This window comes from Haematobia irritans, chromosome 1, assembly GCF_050003625.1.
Source record: "Haematobia irritans isolate KBUSLIRL chromosome 1, ASM5000362v1, whole genome shotgun sequence".
In the NCBI taxonomy this organism is placed as follows: Eukaryota; Metazoa; Arthropoda; class Insecta; order Diptera; family Muscidae; genus Haematobia; species Haematobia irritans.
The window spans coordinates 232,207,808-232,228,721 of NC_134397.1; the positions used below are offsets into that span (position 1 = coordinate 232,207,808).

General features: G+C 35.0%; 2 protein-coding genes and 1 long non-coding RNA gene across 3 annotated transcripts; 1 reads left to right on the plus strand and 2 right to left on the minus strand.

Moving 5' to 3' along the window:
• The first annotated feature begins 8,923 nt into the window (after positions 1 to 8,923).
• LOC142224910 (uncharacterized) lies at positions 8,924 to 11,674 on the plus strand. Its single transcript, XR_012719206.1, has 2 exons — positions 8,924 to 9,494; positions 9,558 to 11,674. It is a non-coding gene; the product is annotated as an uncharacterized LOC142224910 (long non-coding RNA).
• LOC142224850 (SH3KBP1-binding protein 1) lies at positions 9,964 to 18,479 on the minus strand. The gene is made up of 4 exons (XM_075294645.1): positions 18,167 to 18,479; positions 13,505 to 14,775; positions 11,625 to 11,744; positions 9,964 to 11,561 (listed from the first exon to the last, which is right to left on the minus strand). Exons 1-4 carry the CDS (start codon positions 18,220 to 18,222, stop codon positions 10,639 to 10,641), a joined length of 2,370 nt encoding a protein of 789 aa, XP_075150760.1. The 5' UTR covers positions 18,223 to 18,479; the 3' UTR covers positions 9,964 to 10,638.
• Positions 18,480 to 19,423: 944 nt separating this feature from the next.
• LOC142224948 (pre-mRNA-splicing factor ISY1 homolog) lies at positions 19,424 to 20,589 on the minus strand. Its single transcript, XM_075294742.1, has 4 exons — positions 20,471 to 20,589; positions 20,391 to 20,413; positions 20,168 to 20,328; positions 19,424 to 20,104 (listed from the first exon to the last, which is right to left on the minus strand). The coding sequence occupies exons 1-4, from the start codon at positions 20,471 to 20,473 to the stop codon at positions 19,455 to 19,457; spliced, it is 837 nt and encodes a 278-aa protein (XP_075150857.1). The 5' UTR covers positions 20,474 to 20,589; the 3' UTR covers positions 19,424 to 19,454.
• Positions 20,590 to 20,914: the final 325 nt, after the last annotated feature.

Below are 20,914 nucleotides of genomic sequence, written 5' to 3' on the forward strand. Positions count from 1 at the left end.
CCAAAAAATTGGAGAACATTTTGCCAAAAAAAAAAAAAAACAAAAAATTTTATTTTGCAAAATTTTATTTCTATAGAACATTTTGTCAAAATTTTATTTCTATAGAAAATTTTGTCAAAATTTTATTTCTATAGAAAATTTTGTCAAAATTTTATTTCTATAGAAAATTTTGTCAAAATTTTATTTCTATAGAAAATTTTGTCAACTTTTTATTTCTATAGAAAACTTTTTTAAAATTTTATTTCTATAGAAAATTTTGTCAAAATTATATTTCTATAGAACATTTTGTCAAAATTTTATTTCTATAGAAAAATTTCTCCAAATTTTATTTCTATAGAAAATTTTGTCTAAATTTTATTTCAATAGAAAATTTTGTCAAAATTTTATTTCTATAGAAAATTTTGTCAAAAATTTTATTTCTATAGAAAATTTTGTCAACATTTTATTTCTATAGAAAATTTTGTCAAAATTTTTTCTGTAGAAAATTTTGTCAAAATTTTTTCTGTAGAAAATTTTGTCAAAATTTTTTTTCTATAGATAATTTTGTCAAAAATTTATTTCTATAATCCCCAAAGAAAAATTAATATAATATTTTTTGTAGATAAATTTCATTCTACAAAAAAGACCGAAGTCACGCGGATTTCACAAAAATAAGTAAGTATTTTTTAACAAATTCCAGAAAATTTATTACACATAATAATTTGTTTTTCACTTGTTTAAGAAAATTTCGAAGTTTGAAGAAAGAAATTGGAGTTGAAAAGTGCAAAAATTTCTTTAATAAAGGGTGATTTGTTAAGAGCTTGATAACTTTTTTTTTTTAAAAAACGCATAAAATTTGCAAAATCTCATCGGTTCTTTATTTGAAACGTTAGATTGGTCCATGACATTTACTTTTTGAAGATAATTTCATTTAAATGTTGACCGCGGCTGCGTCTTAGGTGGTCCATTCGGAAAGTCCAATTTTGGGCAACTTTTTCGAGCATTTCGGCCGGAATAGCCCGAATTTCTTCGGAAATGTTGTCTTCCAAAGCTGGAATAGTTGCTGGCTTATTTCTGTAGACTTTAGACTTGACGTAGCCCCACAAAAAATAGTCTAAAGGCGTCAAATCGCATGATCTTGGTGGCCAACTTACCGGTCCATTTCTTGAGATGAATTGTTCTCCGAAGTTTTCCCTCAAAATGGCCATAGAATCGCGAGCTGTGTGGCATGTAGCGCCATCTTGTTGAAACCACATGTCAACCAAGTTCAGTTCTTCCATTTTTGGCAACAAAAAGTTTGTTAGCATCGAACGATAGCGATCGCCATTCACCGTAACGTTGCGTCCAACAGCATCTTTGAAAAAATACGGTCCAATGATTCCACCAGCGTACAAACCACACCAAACAGTGCATTTTTCGGGATGCATGGGCAGTTCTTGAACGGCTTCTGGTTGCTCTTCACTCCAAATGCGGCAATTTTGCTTATTTACGTAGCCATTCAACCAGAAATGAGCTTCATCGCTGAACAAAATTTGTCGATAAAAAAGCGGATTTTCTGCCACTGATTTTGGTAATAAAATTCAATGATTTGCCAGCGTTGCTCGTTAGTAAGTCTATTCATGATGAAATGTCAAAGCATACTGAGCATCTTTCTCTTTGACACCATGTCTGAAATCCCACGTGATCTGTCAAATACTAATGCATGAAAATCCTAACCTCAAAAGAATCACCCTTTACCATATGAAGTTGATGGTGGGTACATAATTGGTAAAATTTACAAATTTGAAGAAATTCTGGACTAAATTCGTGTCTCCAACATTTATAATGGTTCCTTCTTTTTGAGTTTGTTTAGCGGACGTACATAAAAAGCTATTAAGATTCAAGAAAACTTTCTCAAAGCATAACAATTCGTTGAACTAAAATAGAATTAATTTGGCCTTTTTTAAGTGAAGAACACTGTCATACTTAAAAAGGACTGTGTAAAAGACAACGGGACAGATGAATTCGTAAAGATTGACGTATAACTCTTATTATATTTCGCTTTTACATGTTCTATAATATCACCAGAAAAATCTCCAAACCACGGCTTTATCCCCAACCAAATTCCCAGGGGGCTAATCACGGCATTCGATATCGATAATTTTTGATCGAAATCTAAATTTTTCGGATCAAGGGAGTCGATATCGAGTTTTTTATCGACAATATTTTCGATTGGTAAATTGCAATCGTAAAACATTTTTCACTAGTTTTTATAATTTTTTTTGCCATATAGGAATAGTAAATATATTAGTTTTAGTTCGAATTGTTGCTAATTTGTAGTAAATTTACATATAATGAACATATTTTGAATATTTAGGACTAATGCAAATCCAATAAAAGTTAAACAAAAATTGGTCATAATCGAGTTTGGGAGCGAGCATCCTCGCTTGGCAAAGAACCATATATAAAGTGTACATGCTAGATCGATATCCAAGAGATTGTGATCAACCAATTACCGTACCATTTCGTGACAAACATAACGCTTCCGGACCACCTTGTAAAAATAGTGAATGATGAAGGCTTCCACTGGCAAAAAGTTTTAAGACGGCAGACAATTGTAAAGCGATAGAATTGACGTTGACATGCCACCAAAAATTATTTTCCATTTGAATGCCTCCTTCGTCAGCCGAAATCGTCCATTGAGCCTGCAAAAAGGTGACTTTCTAACAGTGATTGGTTATTCAACCGTCGAACTGAACGGACGTGTTTTCTAATAGCGGAGTATTTCATCGTAATAAGTACTTATTACGAATTTCACGTGTGGTGGAAATAATAAACCACCATGCAGCGAAATTCAAAGTCACCCACTGGGTTGCTAACTTCAGGGCCCAGTGGACGGGTAACGACTGAAGTTATAAATTTGGGCAGCGACCAAGAGTCAGGCCCAATTAGTCGACCTGTAGACGGGTCGACTGGCGGTGACACTTTGGCAAGTCGAACCTTTTCTAAGGTGACGACATCAAAAGGAGGCAATCCCTCTCGAAAGAGATTCAAGGAACGAAGAAATGCTTTGTTTATCCTAAAGAAATTAGGATCAGTCGACCCAAGCACGTTGTCGGCTAAGCAAAGCGATTCCTTAAAATGGGCTCAAGGAATTCTTGAAGCTGGAAAAAGGGAACGATCACCGGATGAGCTACCATCCTCTAAACGGGATCAAAGATCGTTTGCCTCAGTTGCAAAAGACAGCCTTGTGATGGCTATTATTAATAAAGGAGCATTGGACGGTATGATTCCAAGGCAAAAATGGGGGGGAAATTGAGAACGCGATGTCTGGTGTCTACTCAGAGGTGCGAAAAAAGTTTCCCGGACCAAGTCCTCGACGGCAAGATGCTGGATGGTATCAAGGACGATATAAGTTAATAGCTTTTGCAGACCAGAGGTCTATGGATTGCTTTAAAGCTGCATTGATGCTAATTGGTGAAGTTTGGGAAGGAGCCGCTTTGGAGTTAGTCGATAAAAAAGACATACCGGCTAAACCTAGAGCACATGCATGGATACCGGCAAACCCTCCTGATCCTGAGTCAATACTAGAGAGACTAAAAGAATGTAACCCAGATCTACCAACCGCCGATTGGAAGGTTGGTCGTTTGGATGAGGTGGATGGACCAAGACGACATGCGGTGTTTATATTAAACATAGAGTCGCTGCCACATCTAGCCCAGAACCAAGGACGCGTAAGTTATGGCTTTCATGATATCCATATGAAGGTATACAAAAGCGATCAGCCAAAGGATACCGAAACGGACAAGCCTCCGGTAGAGTCAGCAGTGAAAAAATCTCCTAGCGAAGCCGAAGGAGACATAAAACCTACAGACTATGGCGAAAATCATATGCGGGAAGTTTCTACAGGCTCAAGCCTCACCAAAGCTGAACCGCGGATTGTTGCGAGAGTCACCGAGATCTGTGAAGAGGAAGCCCTTGATGACTCAATTGAAGCGGCTGATGTGACGGTGGTTGAAAATTTGGATGGTTCTACGGTTCCTCCAGATAAATCTTCACCATTGTAAGGCCGCTTGTGCTGCCTTAAAAGTTCTCCTGATGAAAGGAGACATAGATATAGTTCTTATTCAAGAACCATACATATATAAGAACAAGATCTGTGAATTAAGCACTCCGGGTTTCAAACTTTTGCATAATACCGGTAACGATATAAATCGAGCATGTATAATTGCTAAAAACGAACTAAACTTGTTTCTGCTTCCTTCATTGAGCAATGCAGACACTGCGTAGCCAGTCTAGAGATATCCACATGCAAATATTGGGTATCTTCGGTCTACATGGGACATGATAGGGATATGCCACCCTGTGCCGTTAAGACCTTAGTTGAGGAGTCACTAAAAACAAAGACAAAACTCATTATGGGATGCGATGCAAATGCACATCATAGTATTTGGGGAAGTAGTGATACTAATGCAAGGGTAGAGTCGCTAATAGAGTTTATTTTGCGTACTAACCTGGTAGTTTGCAATAAGGGAGATGCACCAACCTTCGTCACCAGGAACAGACAAGAGGTTTTGGACGTAACGTTGACCTCTCCGGAACTGAATGATAAGATATCTGAGTGGCAAGTTTTGAGGGAACATAGCTTCTCAGATCATCGCTACATCAGTTTCAGATTGACTGTTCGTACTTCAAAGACCATATTTCCGCCAAATGTTAGGAAAGCTGATTGGAATAGGTATAGGGAATCGTTCAATTTGATGATACCGGAAGTGCCGGAGACAAATATGAGCACTGTGCAAGATATCGAACACGCAGTGGAGCGGATTACTAAGGCCTTCAACATTTCACTGAAAGCTGCATGCCCTAGAGGAAAGCCAAGGGGAAAAAATCGGCCGCCATGGTGGACTACGGAGTTAAGTAATATGAGGAAATCCTGCAGGAAGCTCTTTAACAAAGCAAAGTCCACAAGAGCTCCGGAGGATTGGGACACTTACAAGATGAATCTGAGAGAATATAAACGAGAACTGAGAAGGTCTCAACAAAACTCTTGGGATGATTACTGTAGCAGTATTGAGAATACGTCAGAGGCTTCCAGACTACGGAAGGTACTAGCATCCACTAACACCGCTCCAGGTTTCATTAAAACATCGGAGGGAAATTGGACAACGTCCAGTGAGGAGACGTTGGAGGTACTTTTGGACACACACTTCCCTGGAAATCAGACGGTTGAACCATGTTCCGGCGGTGTAACAGAGGCTCAGCGATCATTTCCTATCGAGGAAATTGTGTCGGAATCTAGAATAAAATGGGCTTTAAATAGCTTTGGACCATTCAAATCCCCCGGACCTGATGGAATTACTCCGGCGGAGTTACAGGCAGTGGCTGAAAGAATTATCCCCTGGTTGACGGTGATATATAAACAATGTGTAAACTTAGCATATATTCCAGAAAAGTGGAGGGAAACAAAAGTCGTCTTCATACCTAAAGCAGGAAAAGCCTCTCACTCGAGTGCGAAGGATTTCCGACCAATCAGCTTATCCTCATTCCTACTTAAGACCCTGGAGAGGATGATAGACATGTATCTTAGAACTAGCGTGGATTCAGGTTTGCTCTCGAAACGACAGCATGCATACTCGAAGGGCAGGTCTACTGAGACCGCATTGCATGAACTAGTCAGCTTTATTGAAAGCTCACTATCTGTCAAAGAATACGCAATCGTGGCGTTTCTAGACATCGAAGGGGCGTTCAATAATGTCCATCCGAGCTCGATATTAAATGGACTGACAACTCTGAATGTTGATCCAGGTATACTTAGGCTGTTAGACGAACTTCTAATGAAGAGACGTATTTCAGCCACACTAGGGCAAGCAAACATACAAAGGTATGTGAACAGAGGCACTCCCCAAGGAGGAGTTCTATCACCTCTCCTTTGGAATGTTGCTATAAACAACCTTCTGGTTTCTCTAGAAAAAGAAAGGATAAAAGTGGTGGCATACGCAGATGATGTGGCGCTAGCAGTCAGGGGAAAATTCCCATCCACAATCAGAGATATTATACAGAGAGCTCTCCGGATGACTGAGAAATGGGCGAAAGATAATGGTCTTGGTGTAAATCCAGCAAAGACAGAAATAGTCATGTACTGCAAAGATCGCAAAACTCCCAAGGTTAGGCCCATTTCCTTAGGGGGTACTGAAATTCCCTTTGGTGAGTGTGCAAAATACCTTGGCGTTATTTTGGACAGGAAGCTGAATTTTAGGCTTAATATTGAAGAGAGGGCGAGAAAAGCCACGGTAGCTTTGTACTCGTGCAAAAAGGCAATAGGGAAAAAGTGGGGACTAAGACCAAAAATTGTGCATTGGCTATACACGGCAGTGGTTAGACCTATAATGCTATATGGTGTTGTAGTCTGGTGGCCGGCACTTCAGAAACCGACTTGTTTAGATAAAGTTCAGCGTATGGCGAGCTTATGTATCTCAGGCGCATTTAGTAAGACAGGAACAGACTCCCTTAATGTCATGCTACATCTATTGCCTTTAGACATTTTGGCCAAACAGTCAGCTGCAACAACGGCTGTGCGGTTGCGCGAGCTATCGCTGTGGTCGGAAAAAATGTACGGTCATAGTTCGGTCCTCAAAGTAATGTCAGATGTGCCTAACGTAGTGGATTACACCCTGGCAAAACCACTTTTCGACAAAAAGTTTGAAACTCTAATTCCCAACAGTGAGGCGTGGTGTACACAGACCCCGGGGAATAAAAGATATATAGATTTCTATACTGATGGCTCCAAATTGAATGGACAAGTGGGGTTCGGAGTATATTCTAAAGATCTGGAAATTCGAATAGCGAAAAGATTACCTAATCACTGTAGTGTTTTTCAGGCTGAAATATTGGCAATAAGAGAGGTGGTGAATTGGCTGAGAAGTAATGTTCCAACAAATATTGGCATTAATATATACTCAGACAGTCAACCTGCAATAAAATCCTTGGACTCTGTGTTCCTTAACTCAAAAACGGCCATAGACTGCCGCAAATCTCTCAACGAGATGGCTGAGCAGTACAATATTCACCTAATATGGGTGCCTGGTCATAGGAACATACCGGGGAACTGTGAAGCAGATGTGTTAGCAAGGCTAGGAACTACCTTACATATTCCAGGGGAACTAGAATCTGTTGGTATGCCTCTGGCCACCTGCAAGCTCTTACTGCGTGAGAAGGCTGTTATGATGGCCAATATTCGATGGGAAAAATGCAAGGGTTGTAACGACACCAAGCAAATATGGCCCCATTTAAACTTAAACCGCACACTAGATATGCTAGTGTTCTCAAGGCGTCAGATAGCACTCCTAATATCTGCTATAACGGGTCGCTGCCTGATAGGCGAATTTGCAAAAACTATAGGTGCGAAGTATAATGACTATTGTATAAGCTGTCATGACGTGGAGGAAAAGGAATCAATTAAACACCTCTTGTGTGAGTGTCCTGCTTTTTGTGTAAGGCGTAAGCGAATTTTAGGAGCATATAGCTTTAGATTACTGGCTGACCTGGAAAACGTTAACTTAAGCAGTTTGTTAATGTTTTTGGAGCAATCTGGTTGGTTCCACAAAAGTAAATAATAGAGAAGGTTCAGTGGTTAAGACTAGAAGTGCCCATATGTAATAGGTACTTTTAGTTAAATGTGGTATCACAATGGACTGAATAGTCTAAGTGAGCCTGAAATTTAATCGGGCTGCCACTTTAACCTAACCTAACCTAACCTAACAGTGCACACCATTTCAAACCCATATACTTACACCAATTACAATGTGCACTTTTATTCCTTATCTGTCGACGAATTATTTTATATTCATCTCATCCTCCAATTAGGATGGAATTCGGAGGAATGTAAATAGAGATATGTGTCCATAATATAAAATGCAATCAAATTTACTTTTTACTTTGAAATCTTCAAAAACTTGTGTTTTTCTACATTCTATTTTGTGCCGCTAACCTAATTTTGTCATTTCATTTTGTTCTGCTTCGTTTTTTGCTGTTGGTAATGCTAGAGAAATTGCATCAAATTTCGATCGAATGGCGTAATCCAAACTTTTAATCGTATCGACAATTTTTTCGATACGATTATGAATTCGATATCGAATGCCGCGATTAGCCCCCAGATCCCCAAAGTCAAAAAAAATATCTCCAACCACGAGAAAAAATCCCCAGTTTAGGGAAAAATCCCCTAACAACCACGAACGATGGGAGAAAATAAAAAAAAAACTAAAGCTAAAAACTAAAATCTCGAGATCTACTTTCCTAAGGATTCTAAATTTCTGCCTACTAGAAAACAACTATTTCATGTATGACAACAAAATCTATAATCAAATTTTCGGAATGCCAATGGGAAATCCCTTATCACCTATAATAGCAGACATAGTATTGGACAACTTACTTGACAACGCACTAGCAGATCTACAAATTAAGGACATAAATATCAAATACATAACAAAATATGTAGATGATATTTTAGCAATAATACATAAGGACGACGCTGAAACTATATTAAATACATTCAACCAATACCATCCGAAAATTCAGTTCACCATTGAAAAAGAAAAGGATAATAAAATTGCATATTTGGACACAAAATTACACAACATAAACGGGAACATAAAATTCGACTGGTACGCTAAAGAAATATCAACCGGGAGAATTATGAATTACAACGCCACACAACCTAGATCCCAAATATTAAACACAGCTAAAAACTTAATATATAGAATATTGACCCTAAGTGACGAAAATTATCATAACAAAAATATAGGGGAAATCCATAAGATATTAACTAATAACAGTTTTCCAAGGACAATAATTGAACGTTTAATAAAGGAAACCAAAAGCAAAATAAGCAAAGATGCATATGATTTTACAATAAAGAACAACAATGACCAAAATGATAACAATGAACGGATTTTTCACGGTGTAAAATACATCCCTGGATTAATTGACAACGCGAACTTGAGAGAAACAATATCAACAAAAAACATATGTTTTGCTTTCAAGCCACACAATACATTAAGCGCCGTTTTCACAAAAGTAAAGACACCAATACAAAAAGAACAACAACATGACGTGGTATACGAAATCAGCTGCAAAGGTAGTGATAAAGAGAAATGTGATCGCATATACATTGGAACTACGAAGAGAGCACTGGAGACAAGAATTGGAGAGCATAAAGCGGACATAGAAAAACGAAAAGAAAGAACAGCATTATCACAACACATAAAGAACACTGGACACACAGCTGATTTTGAAAACTACAGAATACTTGACAAAGAGAAAAGAGAGAAAAAACGAATGACAATTGAAAGCTTAAGAATACAACAAAATATAAGACGAACAATGAACTTAAAAGAAGATACTGACAACATAAGTGCTGCTTACAGTGTTGCAATCCTGAAACCCCGGCTGTGATATTAGTTTTAATTTATGTTTTATGTTGTTTTATATGTTTCGTGTATACTGTAATTCAATGTAACTTAAGTTAAAACAATATTGTAAGTGGATATGTTTATGGTGTTTGTAAATGTACAAAATTATAACGTGTTTTTATTTAATAGACGAATTCCCCTGAAGAAGACAACAAACAATTGTCGAAACGTTGGGAAAAATGCAATAAAGTCTTTTTATTTGCGGAAAATAACCTTAGGTCTGATAGCTTAAACATATGGTAAAATTCTAGAACGAAATTTTAGTTTTACTCAGGCAATTAATATCCAGCGTGATCCCAAGTTACACTACTGATACTTTCTTGAGTCACGACTTTCTAATTGAAATTTTCTTGATGGCTGTGCTTAAAGAAATTATTTTTTTTTTAATTATTAGTAGTTTATTTATTTCAACAAAGTTTTGACGGCACTGAGGCATAATCATGGAAAATAAATCATAATAAAAAATCATAGTAAGCTTTCTCGATTCCCCCAAATACTTAACTTTTATTAGCATTTCGCTGATACTAAACAACAATTTATACATATGTAATATACTGAGATGTATTATTCGTTTATTTCTAAAATTAAAAAAAATAAAACATTTGAGAAATAACAACATACCATCACGAATAAGTTGTCCGATAAAAAAAAACGTTCAAAATACATAATATAGGGTAGGGATAGGGGAGTACAGGTTTGGAATACACAAGCCGGAAATTTTAATCTAAAAAGCACACATAGATAAATAGATATACTACATAAAAATATACTGATCGATAGGGTGGCTTGATATGGAATTTTTCAAAATAAAATAAAAACAACATACTTATTAGTATATACGAAAATTTAAGGGAACGAATAAAATATTTTTCTTTTTTTGTAATTTGTAATCAAAAATAATTTCTAACTATTCTACTATTTGTTTTGTAATTATTTATATAGTGTATATAACCTTTTCAAGGTTGTCTTCCAAGAATATCTAATTTAAGGTGGTTAATAGTTGATGGGTTGTTTTCGTTTTTTTTAGTTAATGATGCCATCAGGGAGCGATAAGAACGCATAGCGTCATAATGGATATATAAAATAAAGTACAAAACATAATACGTAAAAATTTACAGCAACTATCTATGTCATTTAATATGTGGAACACAGTAAATGATGCATGAATACGCCCGACTAACGCCGTCTCTGCTAACGTCGCTACCGTATTTCATTCACTGGCACTACCACCGACATTGCGCAATTGTGTATTGCTTGATTGTCCCACTGATTGTTGGTGTTGTTGCTGTTGTAGTTGCTGTTGTGATACCGATGAAGTGTTATTGATAGTTGATGATAAATTCATTTGATTAATCAAAGCCATATTACTGGACTTAATGCGCGCTATATTGTTGGAGCTGTTCGCCATCCCAGCCAAAGCTGAGAAACATGGTGACATACAAGGCGTTGAGCAGAGGCTATTACTGATCTCACACTGGTCAAGTAGGCGGAGTAGCTCGTTGGTGTCGGGTCCGCCATCGATTTTCTGCTTGTGACTTTCCTCGTTCTTTTTGAAAAATAAAGCCAAAGCTGTTGTGAGATCCCACATTTGTATATTACCATTACAATGACCAGTCAATATGAAGCGTGATCCCATGCGAGAAGACACCTCACACTCATGCACACAAAACGATGTGATGGGTGAACCATCAACCGATTTGATAATGCATACACGTTCTCCATTCGATGCCAGACGGACGTATAGCTGATCCGTTTCGGGAACAACTTTTTGCACAAAGATCTGTTCATCATAATCGCCATAAGGACCAAAATCATTGCCAGCAATGTAACTATAGTTAGTTTCGGTAGCATCCAGTGATACAATTTTGAATGAAGCCTCTGGCATTGAACCGGGCTGTGTGGAGAGCATACCTCGAAATCTTGTAAGACTCCAAGTTCGTACATGATGATATTCAGTACACACGGAAACTAAATACTTTTCGGAAAGTGTAACTTTAGTTACGGGACTTTGATGTACGGTAAATGTTTCGAATAGATGTGGACCATGTCCTGCCGTTTCAGGATGCTGAACTATAATACGCACTATGCCAGTTTTAGTGCCATAAGCAATTTCGATCCAATTACCACTGATGCCTGAAATGAATGTTATTGAAATTAAAATATTCAATGTCATATCTTTATTAAGTCAATACATACTTGATGTTTTCGGTGTTAAATATACTGATATAGCTGTAATCGGATCCAAATTAGGGTCTTTATATAATTCCGTAACTAGGAGATCGTTATCTTTCATGCGTAATGGAAACTTTTGCATATCTAAATTAAGGAGAAAGTACTTAGAAAAATGTTTATAAATCAAAGCCGTTTTCTCTAATTTCATGGAATGCTACTATATCAGAGAATGAAACTACCGAGGGCGATTGCGGATTTTAGCTGCCGCCAGAAATTTTGACGGCATCGAATGACTGAAACGAAGAAATTGGCTAGTTGCGGATTTTAGCCAATGCCGACTACAGTGAAACCTTTTAAAAATGGACACATAGATCGCCTAAATTTTGTCCACATATATAATAATATAGCAAACATCTACCAAAAATTTTCCACTTTTGGGATGTACCTCACGGTTACCACACGTGCCAAAAATAAACTACCAAAATTTTCTCAAAATTTTATTTCTATAGAAAATTGTTTCAAAATTTTCTCAAAATTTTATTTCGAAAAAAATTATCAAAATTTTATTTCTATAGCAAATCAAAATTATATTTTTGTAGCAAATCAAATTTATATTTCTATAGAAAATAAAAAAAATTATTTCTGTAGAAAATAGAAAACATGGTCAAAATTCTATTTTTATAGAAAATTTGGTCAACATTTTATTTGTATAGAAAATGTTCTCAAAATTTTATTTCTATAGAAAATTGTTTCAAAATTTTATTTCTATAGAAAATTTTCTAAAAATTTTATTTCTATAGAATTTTTTTTCTATAGAAAATTTTCTAAAAATTTTATTTCTATAGAAAATGTTCTCAAAATTTTATTTCTATAGAAAATTTTCTCAAAATTGTATTTATATAGGAAATTTTCTCAAAATTTTATTTCTATTTTTCAAAATTTTATTTCTAAAGAAATTTTTCTCAAAATTTTATTTCTATTTTTCAAAATTTTATTTCTATAGAAATTTTTCTCAAAATTTTATTTCTATAGGAAGTTTTATTTCTAAAAAAATTCCCAAAATTTTATTTCTATTGAAAATTTTCTCAAAATTTATTTGTATAGAAAATTCTTTCAAAATTTTATTTCAATAGAAAATTTTCTCAAAATTTTATTTCTATAGAAAATTTTCTCAACATTGTATTTCTATAGAAAATTTTCTCAAAATTTTATTTCTATAGAAGATTTACCCAAAATTTTAATTCTATAGAAAATTTGGTCAAAATTTTATTTTTATAGAAAATTTGGTCAACATTTTATTTGCACAGAAAATTAAAGTACTTCACAGTTGGAGAGGAATTTTTTGCGAAATCTACCAAAACATTAAGAATTGTTCAAATCTACCAAACAGTAAAATAAAAAAATCGACCATTATTGGTAGAATTTTACGAACTGTGGCAATTGTGAGATATCTGTCTTTCAGAGTATCCATTTTGGAGAGGTTTCACTATATTTTCTTCATTTATTATAAGGTGCTAAAGATTAATTTGGTTTGGGAAGATCCACTATCAGCTTGATCCCTTTTTATTATTTTACGTTTGACCTTACAAAAATTTACTAAAAATTTTGCTCAATAAGTGATTGATTCGATAAGTACTTAGCCTACAAATAACAAATCTGGAACAAACTTTCTCATGCAGTACAACAAAATTAAAAAAAAAACAAACAAAAAAACAAATATTAAAAATACGAATGTACTACAGGATTATAGACATTTGACAAACTAATTATGGAACGCTACCATTTATACAAATTTGTATTATCCAACTCCGATTGTGGACTTCATTCTCTGACATATCATTTCCATAAAACTAAGGTAACAGCAAACCGTACCACAATCTCTTTCTCTATCTTCCAATTCTCACCTATATAATATATGGATCCATTATTACAGCCTAAGAGCAAAAATGAACCAGCCGAATCGAAAGATAAAACTGGAACCAATTCCTGTACCTGCCATTTGGCATGGGTCATTGCATGCCAGACTCCAATTTTAGTTTGACACGATGACGAAGATGATGATAATGCTACCAACTGACTTCCAATGAAAAATAAATGCTCTACTCGTACATTTAAGTTAAATGTTCCAATATCCGTTTTATCGCCTCCTTCATGAATGCTCCACAAACGTATCTGACTGCCATAGGAGATAGCAACCATTTTACTAGGTACTTGTTCACCAGTCGACATATTCACTTTTGAATTAATCGCAATACGTTCAATGGTTGAATCAATATACGGTGAGGTAAAAACCAATTGCCAGCCATTTGAATCTTTAACACGATAGCAGGCAACGAAATGAGCATAGGCAACAGCAAACCAATTTTGATGGGCTTTTATAATTTGCACTCTAAGTGGATCTACCCAATTTGAGGTGAGTGTTGGTGAGAATACGAGACCAACATCATTGCGTATGAGCTTATTTAGATCTGCCGAAGAGTTTCGAGAGTGACGCATAAATTCGCGAGAATGTTCGCCACGTGTATTGGAAGACCAGCAGCGATTTTCATTGGCTGTAGAAGAGGCACGAGCGGCCACCCGTAAGTCCCATGATGAATTTCGAGAATGAGATGTATGACGATTCGAGACAACATTTGTTGGTTCTGGTACACGAACCATTGAACCGGGTCTGGCATTGCCATTTAATGATGCTGCCGCTGCAGCAGAAGATGTGGAAGGTAAACAAGGGTCTAAAGGTACTTGTGCTACATTAGCAGTGGCATTTGTATTAATTCTTGCACTATTGACATCTTGACCTGGGTTTGCGGCAACATTGCCACCTTGATGTGGGTTTATAATCAGATTATCATTTGGCGGAATGGCTGGTGCTGGTAAAAACCCATAAAACAGAACATCTCCACATGAGGAATGATTCAAATCTTCACACAATGCCAAACGTTTGACCAATGGCGTCAATCCATAGTATTCAGTTTCATGCCTTAAAGCCCTTATTTCACAATTTTTCACATCAATTTCCTTGGTACGTAAATAGTTTAAAATTATGGAAAATAAAGATGGATCCCGATCAATAAAAATTGCACCAGTTTCATCCCTTAAGCTTGATATGCGTCCACTTAATAATGCTGTAAAAAATGTATCGGGTATCCATGTCAGCGTTTGACGTGATGTAGAGAACCTGTAATCATGAAATTTGTATGTGTTTGATTGTTTACAGATTATCTTTTAGGGAAATGATGACAAGTTTTTAAATGGACATGTAATATCACGTTAGTATGTGCATGGAATTGATTAATGGATGTCCAAAAAGGAAAGAAAAAGTCGATATACATGTATGAAAAATAGATAAAAACAATATTTCAATTATGTATCATTAATACTCCTGAACCAAAAAAAAAATAATTTCTATTCAACTGGATTATATATTTCTTATACTTATTGTTTAAAATTTGCATACATATTTTATTGTTTTTATCCAAATATTGTATATTCTACATAAATTAAACCTTTTCAAATCAAAAACGATAACTAAAAGATTTAATCTTGTAGTGTGTGAATGCAAACAAAATAAATAAATAAAATAAAAATAAACCCCATATTGATGTAAGAAAATGACAAAACTTAGGCTTAGAATTACATGCTCTGAATGAATAAATAAGTAAATAAATAAATAAAACTAATACATGTGATTTATTTTCCTTTAAAATCAACTTTTTTAATGATGAACTGTGTTATCGATTTGGAAATTATATTTCTGCTGCTGAGTCGAATACCAACATAACCATTATCTGTCTTCTGGTAAACGTTTCGTAAAGTGTCTCGAGTGAGGCCACATTTTTGTTACCGCAAATTTCGAATGGCATTATTATTAATATTCTCGCATCAGAAATACACGAAGAACTGTACTATCGGTGCACAAATCCAAATTGTTATATTATTTCTTATAGTGGTAAAGAAAAATCATCAATTATAACGTCGTTTTCAATTTTGTTTCTTACACTTCTTATGTGCACCAAAAATTTCGAAGATGTGCATACCGCACATTAGCGGGTATTACCATGTATACTACATGCACAACAGGTAATCAGTGACATACTACACTCCTTTATACTAAATTCAATATCACATTATTTCTGCAATAGCTTGAATAATTTCCAATACCATATCAATAATAAATAAACCTTTCATTCATTATGTTATTAAATTATTAAATGTGTGTGATTGACTTTAGAATTCCTAGCTGATGCCATTTCTAAAGTATACATATACATACATAGTATATGGCAATGTTGAATAGAATAACATCTTCATTTGAGATGGTTGAATGAATAGATTAGGCCTATTAGTTGATGCTATTGTTTACATGGAATGCTAATCTATTCATTTTCTTGACGTCATAAACACAAAATATATTTAAATGGCTATAGCAAATATAACGACATTACCGTTTTTCTTCATTTTTTTCTGTTAGATTCGCTAAAAACTATTCTTGTAACATAATTTTATTTATTATAATAGTATCTAATATATATATGTTACGTGACTTCTTTATCAGGCTGCATTATGGGCACCTCAATATATGAGAGACTGTAATCAGAATCGAATTGAGTCGTTTTTTTTTTTCAAAAAATTTGCAAGTATTATAACATTGTTGTAGTTACAAAAAAATGAAAATATCTTTGATTATTATGTTCTTATTATGAATGCTTAATTATATACTGACTAAACGTTAATCACAAGAATTTAAACTATTTTGATTTAAACAATAAACAAAGAAGAAAATAATTTTCCAGAAGAAAATTTCCGGAAATAAATAAATTAGAGTAAGGTTTATATGAAAATAGAATCTTCGTTTTTTGGTTCATATGTAGCATTGGGCTAGGTTAGGATCGTTATCAAAGGCACCCTTACTTATACTAACACTTGTGAACTTCTTTCTTATTAAAAAGTGTATTCTATGTTTAAACCAATGACCGACCCTAATCTTATAGTAGTCGTTGTCGAAATGCGTGAAATTGTATCTGAGAAGAGATGTCCACCGCAAAACTTTTTGGTATTCAGTCAAAACTTAAGGGTTTTTTTTTTTTTGATTGATTTTTTTGTGATACCACAGTGGTGATACCACAGTGGTGAACTTATCTCTTATCACTGAGTGCTGCCCGATTCAATGTTTAGCTCAATAAGAAGGACCTTCTTATTAAAGCCGAGTCCGCACGGCGTTCCACATTGCGGTACAACTACTTAGAGAAGCTTTGAAACACTCAGAAATGTCAACAGCATTACTGAGAAGGGATAATCCACTAGTCGAAAACTGGGGTTGAACCCACGACCCTATGTATGCATTGGACCCCGGTGGCTCCCTGCAGACCATAGTACCCGTGCGGCTCTATTACTTCCATTTTTGGTATTTTGATGTTGAAAAGTTTTCCTAAATTTTAAGTCATTTGCAAAATAGTACAAATTTTCCAGATTTAGTAGACTACCACCAATCCATATGTTTATGGATATTTGTATAAGAAAACATGAAGTATCATGTTTATAATTTGCATTTTAAAAATGATGAATCAGTTTTTAAAGGAGATAAACAAAAGGCATTGTATTCTAGAAATATGAGGATATCTTCTTGGAATAAAACTCAAGACGATAGAAGGAGTATGAATACAGAACAAATTGAACAACTTTTGATAAACTGGGATTTGTTTTTAAAATTGTTTATGTGGAATTTGTGCCATTATGGTAAAACATACTTGTCTTCTACTACACGTGTCTGATAATACTATGTCTCCTCCAATGGCTCTTATGTACATACTCCAAAAAAACCTTTTAACCTTTCTTGTATATCATATTATACTTCTTATCATTTATTGCAGTTTATAAGTGACTAAGTTAACACTTTTTACTATTTCCCAGAAAAACAAAAAAAAAACAAAAATATTTCATAGTCAATGAAATGGACAGTAATACTAAACCAAAAATGTGGTCGTACACAAACATATACCCAAAAAAAACATACCACAAAACATGTACTCTACTAAATCCGGAACATATCATCATCATCATCATCATAATAAACATGAGTAGAACTTGCCGTCACTCTGGTTTATTTATTATTCAGCAGCGGTAATATGAGACCACATACTACATACAAGTTTGTTTTGCAATAAATATATCGATTGCATTTATATATGCTGAATGGATAAATACATATACTATAAATATATACATACGCACAGAAGTAAATATATACATATATACCTATTTATACATTAATTAATTTATACAACATAATATTCAAGTACTTTGGCCAACGGATGTCGTCTTCTGTTGTAATCCATTCTCAATTGCAGTTTGATAAGCCAAAGGAAAACAATTTCTATGACCCTAAACAACATATTCTATTTACAGAAGTAAACAAGTACAATCTGGAGTATATGCATACATATGTGCATATACATATAGTAAGATGCACCCGCACCACAGTTACGGATACAATGACATCAATATTACAATAATATCCGAAAATTGTGCCAAGAAATTTTAGTGATTTTTCTGGAATACTTTCAACTTACCTCTGACCACCAACATTAAGATTCACCAAATCACCACTGTGAGCAAAGTAGGACATGTCTCTTGTTCCAAATTCCACCACAAGCTTATCAAATGCTAGTGGGGGTCTCCGGGCCTCTCCGGTGCTTATAATTCTATTTCCTTTATATCCCACTCGCTGCTTCCGATTGTTCTTTCTTATTTAAATGTCAATATTCAAATGAAGATTTTAATATTTTATTGTGCTGCTGCCGACTGATTGCATTCAAACAAAATTATGACAACATTTGCGTTGATTTTTTTTTTTTTTTGCACAAAGAGTAAAAATATTGTTGACGTTGTTGCTTTTTGATGCCTAAATTATGGCATGTAGGCAGAGTTACCATACCTAAAAATAAATTTTCTATTTAGTTTTGAATTAAAAATAGCATATGTTAGCTGTGTGTTTACATGATAGCATGGCATCTCTGAAACCGCTTAATACAATATAATTTTATAAACTGTATGGAATGTTGTTTTATTATATTCAGCAAGAGAATCAAAACTATGCTAAATATATTTCGTTTGCATGCTAATACTGTTTTACCGTGAATTTCTTATAAGAATAGGTCTGGTATATAACTCTAGCAGAACTTTTCTTTGCGCGCCGATAACAAAGTTTTGCCATATATTGCCAGGTGTGGACCTCTGTCGAAATTTTGTTTACGTGCCAATAACATCGTTCAGCCATGTATTCCTTATGGGAGCAAAATGTAAACAATCGATAATAATGTCTCCCATTATTTTTGATGGCAAAAATTTCGTATGCATAGTAAATTTTTATTAAAATCTTTATTATAAATTAATACTTATTAATAAAACAAAAAGCACTAGCAGCTAAATATATCGGTATAAAGGAGAGCACAAATTTTGGCTAAAGGCCGGTAAGGAAATTGGAAGGTTTGCCATCAAAAATTCCGTGAGACGTTATTTTTGATTCTTTACATTTTGCACCCATAAGAAAAATATGGCAAAACTGTATCTGGTATACAACGAAGATTCCGCTAGAGAGTCAGATCGGGGTTTCAAACCGAAATTCGTGTCAGTAAACATACGATGGATGACCGGAAACCGAGATTTCTTGTAGAAAGACGGTTTATCCATATGTTCCTTATTGAGGAAAATATAACAATATTTTACGGGCGAACGACCTAATGCATTAAAAAGATTAACTATTTAAAAACCACGTCTCAACGTATACTTGAATTCCAGGCTTCCGAAAACATAAATAAAACGCACGATTTATTCTTAATCAATATTGACTTTATTTCATCAGTAGTCTGCACCACCGCCATATTTTTCCAGTAACTCTTGTTTTCTTTTCCTCAGAAGTGCTTCTTCGACATCCTTTTGCGTGGGTACTGGAACGTGTGCTGTAAATTTTGGAGCTAACAATTGCATTGGGTTCACCTCATTGTCCGATACTTCAGATTTCTTTGCATCTTCGACTGCTTCCCTAGCAGGTATTGATAACGGATAAATATCTTCTTCCCCATCATCGTCATCTATGTCAATGTGACCATCCCTAGCCATTTTCTCTTTCCATTCGCGGACAGTCGTTTGGACAGCTATCTGTTCAATTCGTTCTTCTAGTGGAATCAAAATGCCATCGTCATCATCGCGATAGCCATAATATTCCGCATCAACATCTTTCATTAATTCTGCCCGAGATTTTCTTGGAGGCGGAGGAGGTTCTTGTTCAAAGAGTTCTCTAACGCCGGGAAGGTCCTTGGCTGCGCCGAAGTATTTGTAACCACGGTTACCTGGGACTTCACGTCCTTCAGCATCAAACATTTTAGGACCATATCTACGATAATGAGGCCCTCCCAGAGCCGATATTTGATTTTCCCAGTGACGCTTTTCTCTCAGAAGTTTGTTGATTTCGTCATTTAAGTCACGTATACGGAATTCACCAAGACCGGCTAAAAGAAGAAATGTTGTACTTTTCTGTAGAGTTCTCATTGTTTATATGAACATTGTCATACCATTTTGAATTTGTGCAACTTTGTTCGAAATTTCCCGTATAATTTCCAATCGATATTTTTCACATTTTGGCAGGTCTTGGCACTCGGAAGCTAAATATGGTCTTCGATCTTTTTCTCCAGATTCAATTTCTTTTGCCGCACGCCATCGGGCCAATGTGGTCCTGAATGTAATTAAAATGTATAATTATATGACGTTTTAATGTGAATGACACAGTTTACTTACATAGCCTTCTCTGCATTGCGAGCCTAGAATTTAAATGCAACATTAAAATAGAGCTCAATTCCTTTAAATTTTATATTTACCATTTCTTTGGAGATTGGTAAACGTTTTGTTTACAAAAAGTAATATGGAGAAGACAGCATTGATTGCGTGCCGGACAGTGATGTCAATATGTTCTCAAAATTGTAGTGAAAATGTATAAGCACAATCATATCGACTAACGATATGAGATATATGTTTCCATTAATGCGCTTTACAGAATATCAGTTATTCCGGACGGAATGTCGGTGTTTGTAAAGAATCTTACAGTGTGTCGAATCGATACGACTTGTCGGCGATGATTAAATAATCGGTAAATGTGTTATCGATCCCATAAACATGCAGCAGTATCGATTATGTCTTCGGACTTAACTTATAATGTGTCCAATATATGGGATATGTTCGACACGAGCACTGTCGTCCGGAATAACTGATAGTCTGTAAAGCTCATTACAGACTATCAGTTATCGATCCCATAAACACACAAC